The 21,925-nt window shown below is 24.8% G+C and overlaps 2 protein-coding genes across 3 annotated transcripts in view; one reads left to right on the top strand and one right to left on the bottom strand.

The window, feature by feature from the left end:
* LOC127290022 (transmembrane protein 70 homolog, mitochondrial) overlaps positions 1 to 4,588 on the bottom strand; it is a 144,682-nt gene extending 140,094 nt beyond the window's left edge. Inside the window, exon 1 of the mRNA XM_051318383.1 lies at positions 4,584 to 4,588. The gene's annotated coding sequence lies outside the window, so the exon portion shown is untranslated. The remainder of the gene's footprint in view (positions 1 to 4,583) is intronic.
* On the top strand, positions 722 to 21,456 carry LOC127290019 (guanine nucleotide-binding protein G(I)/G(S)/G(T) subunit beta-1). Of its 2 annotated transcripts, none has more exons than XM_051318381.1 (7): positions 722 to 1,284; positions 13,161 to 13,579; positions 16,261 to 16,406; positions 16,857 to 17,150; positions 17,735 to 17,936; positions 19,624 to 19,840; positions 20,259 to 21,456. In XM_051318381.1, the coding sequence occupies exons 2-7, from the start codon at positions 13,523 to 13,525 to the stop codon at positions 20,363 to 20,365; spliced, it is 1,023 nt and encodes a 340-aa protein (XP_051174338.1). In that variant the 5' UTR covers positions 722 to 1,284; positions 13,161 to 13,522; the 3' UTR covers positions 20,366 to 21,456. The 2 variants fall into 2 exon arrangements, with proteins under 2 accessions (XP_051174338.1, XP_051174339.1); XM_051318382.1 differs by lacking the exon at positions 722 to 1,284 and adding an exon at positions 10,733 to 11,275.
* The last annotated feature ends 469 nt before the right edge of the window (positions 21,457 to 21,925 follow it).

The raw sequence follows: 21,925 nt of genomic DNA, 5'->3' as shown, positions 1-21,925 counted from the left end.
AATTTTTTAAAAAATTACTAGAAAGTTACTAAACATTCACTAGATTTCGTTGTAGTGTGAAGACCTGAACAGAATCGAAACGTAACCAAAATCGTAATTGTAAACGCAACCGGAAGAATGAGTTAGAAAAGGATAGACTTATTGTTTGTCCTTCTCTAACTCATTATTCCGGTTGTATTTGCGGTTACGATTACGGTTACGTTTCTATTTTGCGTTGGTTTTGAGCGGCCAAATATTTCTGCATGAATGCAGAAGATAATGTGAAAGGTACCCTTAATGTTACTAAATTTTCTCTAGAACAGGGTGTGGTAGTTGAAAAATTTAAAATTTTATAATAAATTATTGCCATGGCAACGCGTAGAAAAGGACAAAAAGAAGTTGTAGGAATACACGACGTACGTTAGCGAATGAGTTGAAAAAGAAAAGAGAATATTTGTGTCCTTTTCTATCTCATACATTTTGTTCGCGACACAATTGTGAATTGACCCTTAAACTTCATAAACTTTCGCATAAATTCCCAACCTTGCTTCATATTCTTTAACATAAGTTCGAAAAGAACAGAAAACATTCCTCTCTCTCTCTCTCTCTCTCTCTCTCTTTCACAATTTTACCATTGTGATGAAAGCCTAATTTGTCCAAGCATGAACTAGAAAAGGACAGTTAGTCAGTCTCTCTCTTCCTCGTCCGTGCAAACGATTTTCCCTTCTGCTTCGAGTGCAACCACGGGGTCCACGGAGCTGGAAGCAGGGAGCCCCGCCCGCTTTCGCACAGTGGTGACAGTCAGTAGAACCCAGAAAAGTTAAAGAACGAAAATATATATTAAGTGCGGGATATTGTGTGTATATTTGTACAACTTTTTTTTTTTCTGTGCTCCCCGTCCCTCTCGATGAAAACAATAATTCAATAACTCTCATTCCAATCAATTGGTGCGTATGTTGAAAATTGTCAAAAAAAAAAAAAAATACTCCCAATAGACGTGAATATCAGTTTTTTTTTTTTTTCATTGCGATCGGACGCAGCCGGCACTGTAAAAAAAAAGTGTTCGGTCCATTGTCACAGTGCGCGTCAATTGTTTAAAAAATTTATAATAGAGAGAGAGAAAAAAAAACGCAATTGTCGAAAAGTGTTTCTGTGTAGTGTTTGTGATTGAAAGAAGAAGTGAGATAAAAAAACAAAAAAAAAAAGGAACGATTAAATCTTTAGGTGGTGACCGTTATTGGCGCAGGAGGGGCGGCTTTCAGGGATTTCAAACGAACGTGGCGTAGCTCCTTCAAGGAGCCCCAGGTAAATAAATTATCTTTTTTCCGATTAAATTTCAAAAAAAAAAAAAAATCCAAGCGCGAGTATTATTAACTTTTTTTTTTTTGACAAATTTTTCAAACAATTGTTGGGTGTTCGATCTTTTGCAAATATGGCGGCTGATTTCCCCCCTTTTATATATATATATATATATATTACACATTCTTGCCTTCAAATGTCACTTTGGTTTTCATTTCGATGTTAATTGTACAGTCATCAGAGTGTACTTTCTATTTTTCTTTCTTTTTTTTGATAAACGAATCGAATAAAAATCAAAATAATAATAATAATAATTAGTGCTGGAAAATTTATTCCAAGTTACGGAGCAATTATTCTTATTTTTTACACTATTAATAATTTCATTCAAGTTTTTAGTATATTATTATTGTTATTATTATTATACTATTATTATTTTTTGTATTATATTATTATTATTATTATCATTATGCTATTATTTTTATATTAATATTATTATTATTATTATTATTATCATTATACTATTATTTTTATATTAATATTATTTTTAATTATTATTATTAGAAATTGAAATTTTTTCGATTATTGGAAGTGAGAAATAAAATATTTATTATTATTATTATTATTATTATTATTATTATTATTATTATTATATTATTATGATAATAATATTTATTATAATTTTTATATTATTATCAGTATGCTTCGTATTATTAATATGAAAAATAACTTCTTTTTTTTACATTCTGCGATAAAATGCAAAAATGATTTATTATTTATTTGCTTAGTGTAACTTACATATATATATATATCGTTAAAAAAAAATAAGGTGCAAAAAAAATATGCAAATTTTCCAGTTGCATCAATAGTTATCAATTTTAAATATAGAGATATTTTTTTACAATTAACCTTTCTTGTTTATTATCATATAAACGAAAAAAATTTTTTATTATTTTTCATATTTGCTTTTTCCAATTTTTATTATTGATAAATATTTATTTTTTCGTTTTTTTATTATTTTATTTATTATTATTATTATTTTTTTTATTTATTATTTTTAATATTAAATTCTTAATTTACAAATTTAATTTTTTAATTTTCGTTTTGTTTTATTTTTTTTTGCCCTTTTTTTATATTCATTTTTCGAGAGTAGATTTTTTGCTATTATTGTTATTATTATTATTATTATTATTATTATTATTATTATTATTATTATTATTATTATTTTCCCGATATTTTTAAAAATATTACACTTGATAGAATAGAAAATAAATAGTCTATGAGCGGAGGAAATTTATTCCAAGCTCTGACATACGTCTCTGACTCTCGATCTAATTTCGGCGAAAAAAAAAATAAGGAAATCTCTTTTTTTTTGGAATTTTTGCATTTAATTCGGAAAATTTTATTATTTTTTTTCCTTGTTTTTTAACTGGAAAAAATATATATGATTTTTTTCCGGTATAAGGAAACACCCAACTCTGTCGTTATATATGTATATATATAGTGAATGTTTTCGAAATGGTTAGTAGTGTCATCTACAATCGAAGGGTTAATGTTTTCCAATCATAATATATATATATGTAATACAAAGTCCCCCTCTCTCTATATTCGCAAACGACGACAACGACGACGACATGAAGTTATTTCCCTCGTCTTCAATATTCTGAATCTTTTTATCTATTATTATTATTATTATTATTATTTTATTATTTTATTATTTTATTATTATTATATTTATTATTATTATTATTATTTTATTATTATTATTATTATTATTATTACTGTTATTATTATATTTATTTTTATTATTATTTATTATTATTATTTATTTTTATTATTTTTTTTTATTATTATTTTTATTACTAGTATTATTATTATTATTATAATTTTTTTATTTTTTTCGTATTTCTTCATTTTCTGATTCGTTTTTTTTTTTGTTCACTTTAATATTTTCTAAATTTTACTCAACTATTTATCATTGTTACCTGTTTTTTTTTTTTTTTTTTTTTTGTATTTGTCACAAATCGACGTCTACAAAAGTACTTTTATATAATATGAGATTTTCAAAAGAGAATCACGAGAATATAAGGAACTTGGAGCGTAGACCTCATTAACCTAAAAATCCAAATATTCTCGTTTGACGTCATATTTATTATATAGACGATTGACAGAAAATGGAAATAATAACTATTTATCTCTAATTTTTATGTTTCTAAACGCCTAAAAAAAAATTTTTTTTCATTTTTTAAACAAAAAAAAATGTAATTAAAAAAAAATTTTTTTTTTTTTTAAATGAAATTTTTATGAAATTTATTAAAATAATTATTGATTGTTATTTAAAAAAAAATTTTTTTTTTTGTTAATATTATTAAATAACAAAAAATTATTGAAAAAAATTTTTTTTTGTTAATATTATTAAATAACAAAAAATTATTTAAAAAAAAATATTTTTTTTTTCGAATCATGAAAATTGTGGGAGGATAGCAAATTTTTTTTTTTTTTGGATTCCTTTTAACGGTTTGAGAAAAATAAATTCGATTAAAATATATATTATTTTTTTTTTAAATTAGATTTTTCTTTTATTGTATTGAAATATAAAATGAATTTTTTTAAAAATTTTTTTTGGGAACATCTCGCAATTTGAGAGCAAAACGGTTACTGCGTCGACTCAATGCGCCGCATTCAGGTGCTACTCTGACGTCATAGAGAGCGAGCTTTGACGTCATTCACCTGTGTGCCTCTTTTCTCTCTCTATTTCTTTTTATAATTCTTCCAAAAGCTTGCAATGGCCCAATGAACTCTCTTCAAAGTCTGGCTCTTTAAATTTCTAACTAGCTCTTCTATACATTATTATTATTATTTTTTTTTTATTTTTATTATTTTTTATTATTATTAGTATTATCATTATTATTTTTTATTTTTATTATTTATTATTATTATTATTATTTATTTATTTATTTTCAACAATAAACGAATATGCGGCGGTATTTAATAATTATAATAATAATATAAAAATATTTATTAACATAGTAATTTCAGGGTATCTACTAGTCCTGGAAATGTCCTGGAATTTGAAAAAAAATGTCCTTGAAAGTCATGGAATTTTCAATTTTTGTCCTTGAATTTTTTTATATTTTACTTTTAAATTTTCAAAAAAATTTCTAATTTTGTCAATCAAGTTAAAAAAAAAATTCATTAAATAAGTAAAATGCAAAATTTTACTTAAGTAATTAATTAATTTTTTTTAATAATTTCTGAAAACAATAGTTAAACTAAAATTTTTTTTTTTATTATTTAAAGTCATTCAATTTAATGTCCTGGAAAAATAACAAAATTTGTCCTGAAAAAGTCCTGGAATTTTAATTCAAATTTTTAGTAGACACCCTGAATTTGAAATAATTATAATAATATAATAATAATTAATATATTATAACTATAAATAATTATTATAATAATAATAAAATTATAATTATTATAATAATAATAAAATTATAATTATTATAATAATAATAAAATTATTATTATTATTATTATTTGCAATTAATTCAAGATCAAAAAATAAAACCGCATGATGTATTTATTTTTAACTATTAAAATAAAACGCCGCCATTTTGAATTTTGAGGTCATTCCACTTTGAAAAATTTGTAATGAAAAAGCATTTATGTATAAATATATATATAAAAATCTATATTGCTTACCTCTTGGTAAAAAAAAAAAATATTATATTATTGATTGCGTTTATAAAACATTGGTCTCTCTTTCTCTCTCTCTCTCTCTCTTTCAGCGAGCTCGTTTACATGACCCACTTTGATAGTGATGATTTTACACGCACTACTAAACAAAATTTGTAACATCAAGTTGAGTTCATATGTAGTGACAATTATTACAAAAACAAAAAAAAAAAAAAAAAATTGAAAAAAATAGTACACTGAAAAAAAAACTAGTAGGTTTTACTACTTTTTAACTACTCTGAGTAGTAGAATAGGTCCTCAACTGAATTTAAACGGTTCTATTAACTGAAAAATAGTTAAACCAATTAAAAATGTAATTGGTAGAATTACATTTAGTGATTGTATTAACTCAATTTAAAAATGTTAAAACAACTCAAGATGTAAGTAGTAGATTTTACTACTTAAAGTGGTTCAATATAGGCTTTAAGAACATTTTTTTGGTACATTTAATAAATATTTTGCAATTGAAACTACTACTTTAAGTATAGTAAACTTTACTACTGAAAGTGGTTCAATAGGGCTTTAAGAACATTTTTTTGTAGAATTAATAAATCTTTTGCAATTAAAACTACTACTTTAAGTATATAGTAGATTTTACTACTTAAAATAGGAAAATAAAATTATTTTTTATTTATAATTGTTTATTATCAGTAGAATTGACTTTTTCATCCTCTCTCCTATACTGACGCTTATTTTATGCTGCCCTAACGATTATGTAACTAACAGAGAAAATTTCTAACCGACGGGAATTGAACCCTCGACCCTAACACGCTCGCAATCCGATACCTTAACCGACTAACCACGCACGCTCTCGCTACGACAGTCTGCAAACTACTCGAAGACTACTTTCTGCTTGTCCAATTGGTAATTTAACTATTTAAAGTAGTCATTTTTACTACTTTTATTAGTTGCTATAACTATTCTTTTTAAGTTTTGACTTGTAAATTTTTCATCTTTTAATTATATTATAAGTTATTTAATTGCATAGTGCAGTAAAATCTACTACTTAAAGTGATAGTTTTAATTGCAAAGGATTTTTTAATTCTACGACATCAAATGTTCTTAAAGCCTATTGAAACCACTTTAAGTAGTAAAAGCTACTACTGAAAGTAGTAGTTTTTGGAAACGATTTGTAAATTTTACATCATAAACGTTTTTCAAGCTTATTGAATTAATTAAAATAGTAAAAAATTACAAACTTAAAGTATAGTAGTTTTAATCACAAAGGATTTGTTAATTCTACAACAAAAATGTATTCTTAAAGCCTATTGTACCACTTTGAGTAGTAAAATCTACTATACTTAAAGTAGTACTTTTAACTGGAAACGATTTTTAAATTCAACATCAAAAATCTTCTTTAAGTTTATCGAATTAATTAAAATAGTAAAAAATCTACTACTTCCCACACAGCATCAGATATCCTAGGATATTCCAAAAATATCCCTTGGATATCCTAGGGATACCCCAGGGATATCCTAAGGATACTTTAAGGATATCAAAAGTAGCGGCGGTTAGGATATCCTAGGGATATCTAAGGATGTCCCTAGGACGTCCCAGGGATATCCTAATCATTTCCCAATATATTATTAGGATATCCTGTGGATATCCTCAGGACGTCCTAAAGATATCCCAAGGATATCCCTGGAATAATTAGGGATGTCCTTAGGACGTCCTAAGGATATCCACAGTATGTCTATATTAGCTTAAGGGTTAGAATATCCTTGAGTCGTTCTAAAATTTGAATCATAATGATATCCTAGGGAGATCTTAGCGATATTTCTAGAATATTTTAACGATATACTAAGTTTATCCCAAGAATATCCCCACGATATCACTAGGATATCCCTGGAATATCCCAGGGATATCCCTAGAATATCTTCAAGATATCCCCAGGATATCCTAAAAATATCCTACGTAACGGCGGTTTGGATGTTCTGAGGATATCCTCAGGATATCCTAGGATATCCTATGGACGTTTTCAGGATATCCTACATTAGTTTAGGATATCCTTTTGTTGTGAGGATTAAAGTAGTAGTTTTAATTACAGACGACTTGTTAATTCTACAACAAGAATTTTATTGAAGCCTATAAAATCATAGAAATTAATAAAAAAAATTGACTACTCAAAAAGCAGTTATATTAAATAAAGAAAATAATTCCTTTTACTACTTTTCATATAACTGGTGAATAGTAGTTGGATTTACTACTCTTGAAATTTTGAGTTGACTACAATTCCACTTGTTTTTACTACCTTAAGAAAGTTAATTTTACTACCGACCTGTATAGTTGTACTTTAACTACATATTTACGTAAAATCAACTATTACTTATTAACTTCTTAAAAATAGTTATACATTAACTACATGAACATGATTAGATTAACTAAAAAAAATAGTTATTTTAACTACTTTCTAGTCAACTACCCAATGGTAGTTGAATTTCTCGGCAACATTTTTTTCAGTGTAACAATTGAAAAAATAGAAAATGTAGTAACAAATATAGGAATGTATCATTATATTCCGTTAGAATTTTCATTTTATGGAATTTCATTTTTCATAAATTATTTTTGAACCAAATTTTTATTTATTCGAATTAATTTTGCAAGAATTTTTCATCAAAACAGATTTTTTTTATATTACAGAATTTTTACATAACTGAAAATTCACTTCACAGAGTTTTTATTTATTCGAATTTTTATTTGTCAGAATTTTTATTTACTCGATTTTTCAATCGACATTTTAAAGAATTTTTTATTGGCTAGAATTTTCATTTTATTCTTTAAGATGAATTTTCATTTGTTTCATTTGTTTCATTTCATTTATTGTGAATTTTTCATAAAAACCAATTTTTCTGCAGAATTTTTAACCGAAAATTCATTTAACAGAATTTCTAATTGATAAAAAATTTTCATTTGTCCGAAATTGCAAATGGCCGAAACAACAATCGATTTTGGCGCGATTTTTAAATTATCAACCAATCACAATTTTATTGATAATTTTTTTCATTGGTTGATAATTTAAAAATTGCGCTAAAATCGATTGTTTCGGTCATTTATAATTTCGGACAAATGAAAATTCTATCAAATTAGAAATTTTGTTAAATGATTTTGCAGTTAAAAATTTTGCAGAAAAATCGATTTTTGTAGAAATTCAATGAAATAATAATTTGAACAAATGAAAATTCTATGCAATGAAATTCTAGCCAATAAAAATTTTATAAAATGTCCTATTACGAGCGAATTAAAAATTTTGACAAATAAAAATTCTGTGAAGTGAATTTTTGGTTTTTTAAAAATTGTGTAATATAGAAAATCTGTTTTGAATAAAAATTCTGCAAAATACTAATTCGAACAAATAAAAGTTGGGCTAAAAAATAATTATGACAAATGAAATTCCATAAATTGAAAATTCTAATTAATGATTTTTAAAACATAATCATGCGTCCCAAAAAAAATAGTAACAAAAAAAATAATATTAGAAAATTTAGTGACAATTGTAAAAAAAACTAGTAGAAAAGATATAGAAAAATTTATTATTGTTATTTTTGCTATTATTATTATTATTATTATTATTATTATTATTATTATTATTATTATTTTGTTATTATTATAATTGATTAATCATTAAATGATTATTTTTAAAAAGGTGAGAAAACAGTTTTTTTTTTAAATTGCATTATAGCAACAGTTGTGTGATTGGTGAATGGCCAGAAAATAAAATATTAAATAATCTAGTATATATATATATATGACAAAATATATAGAGTTTGTGAAAGAAGCTGCCAAATCGGTATTTTTTTTCTATGGTTGGAGGGAAAATGAACTCAAGAAAAAGTGTCGGTTAAATTGGCGGTTAATCGCGAGTCAGAGACGGTTGCCAGAAACACACCTGTCTCTCGCTTGTGTGTGGAAGGAGTTTATAGTCAAGGTCGAATCATTTTTTATTCTTTTAACTTGTTGAAAACTACTAATTCAGATAAAAATTGATTATTTTCAATTTTTTTTTTTTTTTTTTTTTGAAAAAAAAACTGAAAACTAGTCATTTGTTTAGTAGTAGTTACTGTTTTTATTTAATTTTTTTTGAGTAAAAAATTATTAGTAGTAAAAAACTAATATTTCATTTAGTAAGGCTTACCAATTGAAAATAGTAATAGGTAGTTTATAAATTAGTAGTTTTTTTTTGCTAATTAGTTATTTTTGACTGGAAATTTGTTAACTAGTTTCAAACAAAAAGATCTTTCTGTAAATTTGTATTTTTTCGCCTTTAAAAGATGTCATTCATTGCAGAGTACATAATTACCAAGTTTCGTAAGGATCTGTTAATTTCTTTTAAAGTTATAACCGGTTTTTTGAATTTTTTTGGGGTCATTCCGTAATAATTATACGTTTTTTATTTCGAAATTTTGCATTTTTTAAAATAAAACAATTCTATTTTTGCAAAGAACATAATTACTAAGTTTCATAAGAATCCGTTTATTTTTCCAGAAGTTGTAACCGTTTGTGGATTTTTTTTTTGGGTCATTCCGTAATAATTAAACGTTTTTTTTTCATAAATTTGTATTTTTTTCGACTTTAAAGGCGAAATTTCATTGCAAAATTATAAATACCAAGTTTCACAAAGATCCGTTAATTTGTTTAGAAGTTATAACCGTTTTTTTAAAAATTTTTTTTTGGGGTCATTCCGTAATAATTTTGCATTTTTTTTTCTTCAAAATTTGAATTTTTTTCGCCTTTAAATAATGTTATTCTTTGCAAAGAACATAACTACCAAGTTTCGTAAGGATCCCTTAATTTATTTTGAAGTTATAACCGTTTTTTTGAATTTTTTTGGGGGTCATTCCGTAATAATTATACGGTTTTTATTTCGAAATTTGCATTTTTTGTAATAAAACAATTCTACTTTTTGCAAAGAACATAATTACCAAGTTTCATAATAATCCGTTTATTTTTCTAGAAGTTGTAACCGTTTTTGGATTTTTTTTTTTTGGGGTCATTCCGTAATAATTAAACGTTTTTTTTCATAAATTTGTATTTTTTTCGACTTTAAAGGCGAAATTTCATTGCAAAATTATACTAAGTTACACCAAGTTTCACAAGGATCCGTTAATTTGTTTAGAAGTTATAACCGTTTTTTAAAAAATTTTTTTTGGGGTCATTCCGTAATAATTTTGCGTTTTTTTTCAAAATTTGAATTTTTTTCGCCTTTAAATGATGTTATTCTTTGCAAAGAACATAACTACCAAGTTTCGTAAGGATCCTTTAATTTCTTTTGAAGTTATAACCGTTTTTTTGAATTTTTTTTGGGGTCATTCCGTAATAAATGTGCCCTTTTTTTCTAAATTTTTTATTTTTTCACTTTTAAAGGAAATCATTCACTGTAACGTAATCTATGAAGTGTATTTTTGGGTATAAAAAAAAAATTCAGTAATATAGAAAATTACTTCAAAGAAAATTATGTAAAAAAAAAAATATGAATTCGGCTAAAAGAACCAATTCTCACTAATTCAAAATTTAAAGAATAACAATTCAGAGAGTACATATATATATACTCGAGTGTTAAACACATATAGGGAAAGATAAGAAATGGCGGTGCCGGGATCGAGCGTCGCGGCGCCAGCGTCGCGCACCCTCTCGTATATATATATATATATCTATATATATTTATGTATAACCATCCCCTAAAGCCGTCAGCAGCGCCAAGTTTCATTTTTCCTCTCTCTCTCGTTCGGTGCTCTGGGTGTGGTCTATAACCCGAGAGGCTCGTTCGACTAGTGTTCAATTTCTGACAATTTCAATTGTTTTGTGAGAGTGTGTGAGTGTGTGTTATTTTTAAAACAAAAAAAAAACAAAAATTATTTCTATAATTCTCTCATTTTCCTCTCACGTGGAGAGGATCGGGAGTTGTGGTGGTGTGTGTGTATGTTCCTCTTGATCCGTCCCCTTCGCACCTTTCCATGCGTTTCCTTACAAAGGGATCCTGGACCAGGTGGAACGCAAATTAGTGAATAAATAAAAAAAAGAAGAAGAAGAAGAAAAGAAAATTCTTATTAAAATTAAGTGAGCGGACATTGTTTTTTTCTCCCCAGAAAGATAGAGAGAAAAAATGAATTAGTAAAGTATTTCACATAAAAAAGAAAAATGGAACAAAATTTTTGATTTTGATGAAGACTTTTCGGATATTTAGCCTAAAGAATCAAATGATTTTGATTGAGTCAATAATGCTCTGACAGGACGAAAAAAAGATCAGGGGGTGCGGAAGAAAGTTTACAAAGTAAGTCTAAGAAATTTTTTTTTTTTTTGAGAGATGAGTTTATTTTCGAAATTTTCATAATTTATATTTCGAAAATATTTTTATAAAATATATTTGTAAAAAATATTCCTAGAATGGTTAAATATTTAGTGTAAAAAACTTATATTTTAAGAGAAAAAAAAATATTTTTAAGTAAATATAATGATTTTTGCACATACGGGGTTGAATTATTGAAAAAAAAATTTATTTTTTTTTGAGAGAGAGTGAGAGAGAATGAGAGAAGGAGAAAGAGAGGTGCATTCTTACGCATTTCAAATTGTGCATGCGCAGAAAAGGTTTGCGTGTCTGCGATATCGAGTAACTTTGCTCTGAATGAGAAACCCTGTAGAATCGACAATCCCTGATTTCCCGGGTTTTCAGATATTCCTTCGAGGTGAAGGACGCCCGACCATCATTCATTTTTTTTTCTTTTTTTTTTTTTATCTACTTGAATGGAGTTGCATTTTTTTAAGTGAAAGCTTATATTATGCAATTACCCCTTTCTTTTTTTTTTAAAAAATATTTTATCATTTTTATTATTATTTCATTTTCTTGTTTTCAGAAAAAACAAAAATTTGAAAACCAAAAACGACAATTAAAAAGTGTTGCTGTTATTAAAAAAAAGAATATAATAACATTAAATAAAACTCTAAATTATAAAACTTGGAACAAAATTAAAATTATAAACTTCGAGCGAATTCGAAAAAACTCAAAAAATTCATATTTACATCTAGTAGGATTCGAACTCGCGACCCTCAATTTTGCAACCTGACGCTCTAACCACTAGCTAGCTAGCTATGTTAACAGGCGGCATTTATATATTTTTATTATTTTTTATCTAATTTATAAAGAAAAAATTGTATATAAAAAAATACTGTATAAAAGTATTAAAAAAATATTTAATTTAATGAAAATAAAACGTGAAAATTTCAACGTTTCCACCCCCCTTTTATCTCTTTGAGCCGCGCCCGAAACTCTTGCGTGTCTCCTGAAAATTTTTTTCTGAATCATGTACCATTTTTTTGTACAGTAACGAAATAAGAGACTTCATTTCCGTGAAGCTTCCGTATTGAGAGAAAAAAAACTCCTCTTAATCGTGACGAAAAGAGAAATAAACCCCCCCCCCCGTTACGAAAAATAACTTGTTCTATATTGGCAGAAAAAAAATTGTTTCTATTTATATTTAAAAGTGACCGAAAAATGCAAATGACCGAATAAACATAGAAAAAAAATTCGGACAAATTTTCCAATATTTCTCTTTGGTTATATTTGTATTTTTCGGTCAAATGTAGATTCGAAAATCATAAATAGGTAGAAAATCGAATTTTCTAAATGCTCGAATTACCAAAAGTTAGAATTTCTAACAGTTTGATTTTTAATCCGATCGAATTTCTAAATAAAAAAAAATTAGCGCCTTCATTTTTATTATTGGTTATGTTTGTTCGGTCAAAAAAGTACATTAAATAACAGAATTTTCATTTGTGGGAATTTTTAATATTACCAACTATTATTTTAATAGAATTCTCCTAAACGAATTTTAATTTTTGACCGAAAATTGCAAATGACCGAACAAACATAACCAAAAAAAGGTGTTTCGTTGCAATTTTTTAATAATTTAAAAAATCAAAAATCCAAAACTAATGGTAACTGTTCGAATTTTAAAAATTTGCGCTGAAATTTGATTCTAGGTTATGTTTGTTCGGTCAAAAATGAAAATTCGACCCTTTTGAAGAATTCCATTAGTAATAAATGAAAAACTAAAAATTCGAATAAAATGAAAATTTTAAATTAAAATTAAAGTATTTAAAAAATGAAACCTACGTTTTTTTGTGTGAAAATAATAATTTTTTTGTTTTGTGAATTTCAGGACTGGCAACGGTTTCGTTGGGAGATATCGAAACTGGCGGTGTTGCGTGGATCAGAAGGGACAGAGGTCAGGTATTGGGACAGAATAAGGATCGTGAGTCCTGGGGGAGAAAAAAGGGAAAAAGAAGTGAATATTGTTGGAGAACGTTGTTGGAAAACTGGCACCGTAATAGTGAATTTTGAAAATAAATCCGATCATCCACAACCCCCTGCTTTAATCAACTTTATTGAGCAAGGAATTTTCTTTATTTCTAAAAACTCGTAGCAATATATAAATATATATATTCATTTATAGATATATATATATATTTACAAAAATCGAGTGATTTATTTACACGTGACTAGAAAAAAAGCACGTGCGTCATGAACGAATTAGACAGTCTTCGCCAGGAGGCGGAAACTCTAAAAAATGCCATTAGGGTTAGTATTTATTTGAATATCTATTTTTTACTATATATGTATTTAAAAATTACTATTTATTTGCAAAAAAGTAATACTTTTTTATTACATACGTATTTTAATTGTATAAAATTAAACACTATTTTTAAATGAAAATTTCATTTTAAGTCTATTAATAAATTTTTATATAAAACAATTCTTAGTTCTAGAACGAAAAAAAAAATTTCCGCTTCAAAGAATTATTATTCATCTCTGCTTTCTATTTTGAGCCTTGGCAGCGTTTTTACACTGTGAAATTTTATTCATTATTTATTAACATTTTTTTTTTATTATTAACTTTTTTATTGAATGAAATTTTAATAAAACGTTTTTTTTTTTGTTTGATATTTTATTTTTATATATATACACGTGTATAAAGAGACAGTGCATCGGCACGAATAAATGGAGGGTGTGAGTGTTAAAAGGGGAGAAAACGAGGAAGCAAGAGAGAAAGAGAATGAGAGAGAGAGAGAGAGAGAGAGAAAGTAAGAGAGAGAATGTACTGGTGGTGTATTGATCAGAGAAGCGACGGTTATGCCGCGCCCTACTACCAACACCAACTTTTACCACCATCAAAAGAATGAGACTAGCACAAGTTTTTACAACCATGATGAATCATCAGCACAGTTAAAAAAAAATCCAACCTGTAAATAGTGGTGGAAAAATAAAACGTCGTCAGGTGGACAAGCTGTTTTCAAGGAATTCCCCCCTTCTAACCTAATTTTTAGCATCATCATTGACAGTTGCAAGGAGACTAATCAAAACTTGCATGAACTTTTTCAATTTCCTCGTTTCTTTTATTTATTTATTTTTTTTTATTGTACATAAAAAATTGTTCGAAAACCAGAAAAGACAATTAAAGAGTGTTATTGTTATTAAAAAAAGAATATAATAACTTTGAACAAAACTCTAAAATATAAACTACGAACAAATTCGAAAAAACTCGAAATTATCAAATTCAAACATAGTTAAAATAAAATATTTTTCCGTATATTTTCAATAAATAAATAATAATTAGATTTTTTCAAAATTAAAAAATGATAAAATATTTGAAAATTCGAATTATCAAAATATCAATTTTTTAAAAGTTTGAATTAACAAAAGATATAGTTTCTAAAAATTTTTATTTATAAAAATTCGAATTATTACTAGATTTGTCGGAAAATTTAATTTTCAAAAATTCGAATTATTAAAAGATAGAACTGTTAAAAATTTAGATTTCTATTTGATATAATTCGCGAATTATCAATAGATCGAATTTTTATTCAAAGGAATTTACGAATGTTCGTATTTTGAGAAATTCGAATAAATAAAAAAACGAATTTTTAAAAATTTTCTAAGTTTTAATATTATAAATTACTAAAGTATTGAATTTTTATTTATTAATAAATACGGGCAAGGTTCTTTTTTAAGAAAAACTTTTTTAAAATTGAATTCTCAAAAGTTCGAATTATTATTTGATTAAATTTCTAATTGTTCTAATTAACGAAAGATCGAATTTTAAATTGACCGAATTTCTTCATGTTCAAATTTCTAAATGTTCGAATAACCAAAAGATTCAATTTAAAAATTCTAATGTCTAATTGATTAAAAGTTTCAAATTTTTAAATTTTTAAAAGTACGAATTTTTATGTGATTTAATTTTGAAATTTTCGAATTACTAAAAGAACGATTTTATATTTGAGTAAATTTTTAAATGATCGAATTTTTAAAAGTTTAAATAAATAAAAGAGAAAATTGTTATATATTTTATTTTTTTAAAATTTTAATTGTTTAAATTACCAAAATATGAAATTTTTATTTGAACGAATTTCTTAAATATTCGAATTATCACAATATCGAATTTCTAAAAATTTAAATTTTTTACCTAATTTTTAAAAGTTTAAATAATTAAATAGTATCGAATTTTTAGACATTAAAATTATTAGAAAATCAAATAATCATAAGTTCAAATTTTTATTTAAACGAATTTCCAAATTTTTAAATTATCAAAAAAATGAATTATTAAATATTCGGAAAACAAAAAAATTGAATTTTTAAAAGTTACAATTTCTAATAGTACGAATTACCAAAGGTCAAATTTTTTAAAGTTCGAATTTCTAAAAGTACGGAATTTCCAAAGGGTAGAATTTTTGAAAGATTGAATAGTAAATTAATTTCTAAAATACCAATTTTTTCTTTTCTATAAGTACGAATTTTTATTTGATCAAATTTTTCCAATTATCAAAAGATTTAATTTTTATTTGTCTTAATTTTTAAATATTTGAATTTCTTAATGTTTGAATTCGAATTATCAAAGAATCAAATTTCCAAAAGTAAAAAAAAATTACAAATATTCGAAAAAACAAAATTTAGAATTGTTAAAAAAAAATTCTTATAACCAATTCATTTATGTTTAAAATGTTCGAATTTAAAAAAAAAATCAAAATTCTAAAAGTACGAATTTTTAAAAAGATCAAGTATTTAGAAATTCAAATTATAAAAATTTGTAATTTTCAAATAATTTAGTTTCTAAAATTTAGAATGACTAAAAAAAAATTTTAAAGATCAAATTTTTTTAATAATTATTTCATTTTATAAAAATCCTTTTTAATTATATAGAAGAATTTATTTAACGTTCAAAAAAATTTTTATTACATAGAGAAAATAAATTATGATTTTAGGATGCAAGAAAAGCAGCATGCGACACAGCATTGGTTCAAGCCACTTCAGGCATGGAACCAATTGGTCGAATACAAATGCGCACGAGACGAACACTTCGTGGCCATTTGGCAAAAATATATGCCATGCATTGGGGCAGTGACTCCAGGTAATTAACAATAAAAAAAAAAAACCCCCAAAAAAAAACTTTTCCACAATTGTTAAAAAAAAAAAAATACAAAAAAAACTTTATGTTGAATTGTTTTTTTTTTTAATTTCCTATATAGTTTAAAAAAATAATTTTATGAATAATTTGCATTTTTCAAATTTACAACTTTTAATTTTATGCTTTTCAATGGGGTAGTGACTCGAGGTAATTAAAAACGACTCCATTAAATTAGTGAATTAAAAAAAAAATATTTAGTTTATAGTATTTAGAAATTTTTTTTTATATATATATATATATATCACTTTTAATTTTAGCTTTAGAAAATTTTTTTTTTACAATATATATATTAATGTAGAGAAGAGAGTGTGTGTGTGTGTGTGTAAAAAATGAAAAATGATGTGAAAAATAATGTAATTTTTTGTTTTTTTTCTTCAAATTCCTTTTTTTTAGAAATTTGGTGAGCGCTTCACAAGATGGAAAATTAATTGTATGGGATAGTTATACCACCAATAAAGTTCATGCGATCCCACTTCGTTCCTCGTGGGTAATGACTTGTGCTTATGCACCATCTGGAAGTTATGTTGCTTGCGGTGGATTGGACAATATTTGTTCCATTTATAGTCTCAAAACAAGAGAGGGAAATGTTCGCGTTAGCAGAGAATTGCCAGGACATACTGGTTATTTATCATGTTGTCGATTTCTCGATGACAATCAAATTGTCACCAGTTCCGGTGATATGTCCTGGTAAGATTTTTTTTTTATTTTTCATATTTTTGAATTTAATTTGACAATTTTTTTTTTCCCACAAAAAAAAATTGCAGGCAAATTTTGTCTTTTATTTTAATTAAAAATTCGATCTCAATTTAAAATTAATAAAATAAAATAATACAATAAAATTAATTTTACTATTTTACTAATATTTAAATAATAAAATTATTATTTATTATTTAAATATTTAATTATTAAATTTAATTTCGTAGAAGAAAGAAGCAAAAATTTGAAGGTTATGTGTATGATCGTTTTACAAATTTGATTAAAAATTTCGTATTTTAATTATGTAAAATTAGTTTTTATTTTTCAATTCAAAATTCAAAGAGAGTTTTTATTTTTTTTTTACTCACAAACTATTTATCATTTTTTTTTTTAAATATAAAACTTTCATAAACATAACCTTAAATTTTTACAAGTAAATCAATTTTTTACTTTTTATATTAAAGTTTAAATTTTATTATTATTTTCATTTTTTTTTTATTATATTAGAAATAAATTTGTATGAAAAAAATGTGAAAATAATAATTGATTTAACTGTTTTTTTTTTTTATTATTAGTGCATTGTGGGACATTGAAACTGGACAGCAATGTACTTCGTTCATTGGTCACACGGGAGATGTAATGTCTCTTTCGCTTGCACCTGACATGCGCACCTTCGTTTCCGGTGCTTGTGACGCGAGTGCAAAATTATGGGACATTCGTGAGGGCTCTTGCAAACAAACTTTCCCGGGACATGAAAGTGACATTAACGCTGTCACGGTAAGTTTTTTTTTTGTTTCAAAAAAAAAAAAAAAAAATTACCAAAATTACAAAAATTACCAAAATTACAAAAATTATATAAAATTATTAAAAAAATAACAAAATTACTAATCAGAAAAAAATTACTATTTACAAAAATTAGACCACAAAAAAATATGACACAAAAAATTACTAGTGCCAAAATGTTACTAAAATAGAAAAAAATAACTACAACACAAAAAATTACTAAATATAAAAAAGACACAAAAAATACTATATATACAAAAAATTACTAATTACAAGGGAAATTACCAATTCCAAAAAAATTGCCTAATTACAAAAAATTCATTTTTAAGTTGTTCCTAAATAGAAAAAAAATTACTAATTCCAAAAAATCATTAAAATACACAAAAAATTACTAAGAAAAAAATTACTAATTCCAATATATTGCTAAAAGACAAAAAATTACAAAGAAAAATTACTAATTCCAAAAAATTACTAAAATACAAAAATTACTAATTATAAAAAATTACTAAAATACAAAAATTACTAATTATAAAAAATTACGATAACACAGAAAATTACTAAAATACAACAAAGTATTGAATACAAAAAATTACCATTACCAAAATATTACTAAAATATACAACAAATTACAAAGAAATTACTAGTTCAAAAAAATTATTAATTCCAACCAAAAATAACTACAACACAAAAAATTACTAATTCCAAAATATTACTAATTTTAAACAATTACAACAAAAATTACTAGTTACATAAAAAAATTGCTAATTACAATAAATTTATTTTTTAATTTTTTCTTACTACGAGACAAAAAATTACTAATTTCAAATTATTGCTAAATTACAAAAAATTATTGCTTATTGTAAGATTCAAAAAATTATAAAAAATTATTGAGAAAAAATTACTAATTCCAAAATATTGCTAAAATACAAAAAATTAGTACGACACAAAAAAATTACAATGAAATTACTAATTCCAACAAAAATTACTTAGACACAAAAAATTACTAAATTCCAAAAATTTACGAAAATACAAAAAAAAATTACCAAAAAATAGAAGAAAGTACTAATTACAAAAATTACTAAGAAAGAAAATTACTAATTCCAAAATATTACTAAAATTTAAAAAATTACTAATTCCAACAAAAATTATTACAACACAAAAAAATTACTAATTTCAAAATATTACTAATTATAAGAAATAATTAGTATCGTAAAATTACTAATTCTAAAAAATTTCTTAAGACACAAAAAATTGAAAATTACAAAAAAATGACTAATTCCAAAATATTGCTAAAATACAAAAAATTACTGCTTATAAAAAATAAACTAAGATTCCAAAAATTACAAAGAAAAAGCACTAATTCCAAAAAATTACTAAAATACAAAAATTACTAATTATAAAAAATTACTACAACAAAAAAATTACTAGGATTCAAAAAATTACAAAAAATTTTGAGAAAAAATTACTAATTCTAAAATATTCCTAAAGTACAAAAAATTACAACGACACAAAAAAATGACAATTTAATTACTAATTCCAACAAAAATTACTTAGACACAAAAAATTACTAAATTCCAAAAATTTACGAAAAAAAAGAAATTGCAAATTACAAAAAAATTGTTTTTTCAGTTTTTTAAACACAAAAAAATGACTAATTACAAAAAAAAATTTGATTTTTCAGTTCTTCCCCAATGGTTATGCTTTCGCGACGGGTTCAGATGACGCGACATGTAGATTATTCGATATTCGAGCAGATCAAGAATTAGCCATGTATAGTCACGATAATATCATTTGTGGAATCACAAGCGTAGCTTTTAGCAAAAGTGGAAGATTGCTTTTGGCCGGTTATGATGATTTCAATTGCAATGTTTGGGATTCAATGAAAACCGAACGAGCGGGTAAGAATTCTAATTTCTTATTAAATTATAATTTAATTTTTAATTTCAATTTTTATTATCAATTTCTGCATGAAATGGTTTAAAATAAATAATTAATAATAATTATTATATTTTTGTTAAATTATAATGAATTATTATTATTATTATTAATTTTTTTTTTTTTTTTTCAATTTGCAGAAAATTTATTTCAAATTTTAAATCTTTTGCAATTTTAAGTTATTATTATTATTATTATTATTATTATTATTATTACTAAACTATACTAATTTTTTTATAACTTGAGAAGAGAAAAAATTTTCTCCTTGGTCCTTCTCGGGCAAAAAACCAAAAATTCTATTATTATTATTATTATTATTATTGTTTTTCCTTTTTTTTAAAAAAAAAAAAAATAAAACTGATTTTCAATTGCAAATTACAGGAATTTTGGCGGGACACGATAATCGAGTTTCTTGTTTGGGTGTAACGGAAGATGGAATGGCAGTAGCGACAGGATCCTGGGACTCGTTCCTTCGTATTTGGAACTAAAACTTTGGATCTTAAATTTTTTGCCATATACAAAGAAAAAAAAAAAAAATGGGGAAAAAAATCCTGCACTTCAATCTACCATCAGCTAACGATGAGCGCGATGATTAACGAGAAAAAAAAGCAACAACAACAATCTGGTTTAACGATCCACTAAATAAATCAAATTCCAAGAAAAAAAGAATTTATCAATTCCTCGATCCTGTGACAAAAAAAAAAAATTAAGAAGCAAATAGGATAATAATTACAAAAAAAAAAGTGGCGTATACCAAAAAAAAAAAAATTGACAAAAGAAAAGAAATAATCGAGGAAATTGAAGAAGCGAGGGAAGGTAAAAAATGAAAAAAAAATTAGAATATCAAAGTGTGAAAATGACATTTAAAGGAAACAGAAGCCAAAATCATCATCATAATCATCATTTTTCTTCCTCTTCATTTTCTCCCTTTTCTGATATTGAATTTTTTTTTTTTTTTTTTTCTTTTTTTTGAAAACATGCAAAACAGTTCCAAATAAAAAATAAAAGAAAACGACGAGGAAGAAAAATCGGCTCATTTGACGCAAAAATAAATCTAAAAAAAAGAATCTCCGTAGATCGATTTAGGTTTTTTCTACTGACTCGAAAGCAGAGTCGCACTATTGCGAACGAAAACGATCACTCGCACGCACCAAATCACAATTAAAAAAAAAAAAAATAAAGAAACAAACAAAAATAAGAAGCACAAGGCTGGAGAGTTAAATAAATGGTATACGAAAGCAGCAGCGTGAGGAAAAAAAAAAAAGGTGGATTAGAAAAATAAAAGAAAATAAATTGATTAGGGAAAAGAAATGCAAAAAAAAACAAAGCGCACCTTTTGTCATTACATGAAATAAAAAAATGTATAGTATACATTAAAAAAGGAAACAAAAAAAAAAGTGGCGATTATTCCTTAAATTTCCAATATTCGGTGTTTCGTCAAAAAAAAACAAAAAAACAAAAAAGAATCAGAGGAGGAAGAGGGAGCATAAAAATTCATAGCACAAAATCTCTCATTTTTCTCTGAATCGGAAAATAATGCCAAAACTTGCACACACGCACTGCGTTAAAAAAAAATAAACGTTGAGTTTCATGAATAAGCGTCCAACGCACATTTTAAGAGAGAAAAAAAAATTAATTTATGAAACTCAATGTATTGTAATTTAATCGTTATTTAATTATTATTATTTTTCAGATTTTTTTTTGCCATAGGCCTCTCGCCAAATGAGTGAAAAAAAATAATTTTTCTTTTTTCAAAAAAATCCTCGCGAAAGCGACACAAAATAAATAATAATACTATGAAGAAGAGAGAAAAAAAATTTCTTCTTTCTGCGGTTTTTCGACCGTGACAAAAAAAAAAAAAATTAATGTAACGTAATAATCGTTTAGTTTGTAGCCTCTCTCTCGACCACTTTTTCTCTCGGTCAAAAAAAAAAAAAAAAGAAAGAAAGAAAAGAAACGGGAAAATTTATTTTTTTTTAATTTTTCTTTTAATTTACTTTTCGAAAAACAAAAAACAATGTTTCCCCTACTTTTAATCCAAAGATTTT

Source organism: Leptopilina boulardi, unplaced genomic scaffold (genome assembly GCF_019393585.1).
Source record: "Leptopilina boulardi isolate dan_hultmark-lab unplaced genomic scaffold, ZJU_Lbou_2.1 LbouV2_55, whole genome shotgun sequence".
Taxonomy (NCBI): Eukaryota; Metazoa; Arthropoda; class Insecta; order Hymenoptera; family Figitidae; genus Leptopilina; species Leptopilina boulardi.
This window is presented reverse-complemented; position numbering and strand designations above follow the sequence as displayed.

Bases quoted from the DNA above. Each gene is read 5' to 3' on its own strand.
- LOC127290019 (XM_051318381.1), top strand. From the start codon at position 13,523: ATGAACGAATTAGACAGTCTTCGCCAGGAGGCGGAAACTCTAAAAAAT. The intron at 13,580-16,260 runs GTTAGTATTTAT...TTATGATTTTAG, and splicing joins CTCTAAAAAATGCCATTAGG to GATGCAAGAAAAGCAGCATG. The intron at 16,407-16,856 runs GTAATTAACAAT...CCTTTTTTTTAG, and splicing joins CATTGGGGCAGTGACTCCAG to AAATTTGGTGAGCGCTTCAC.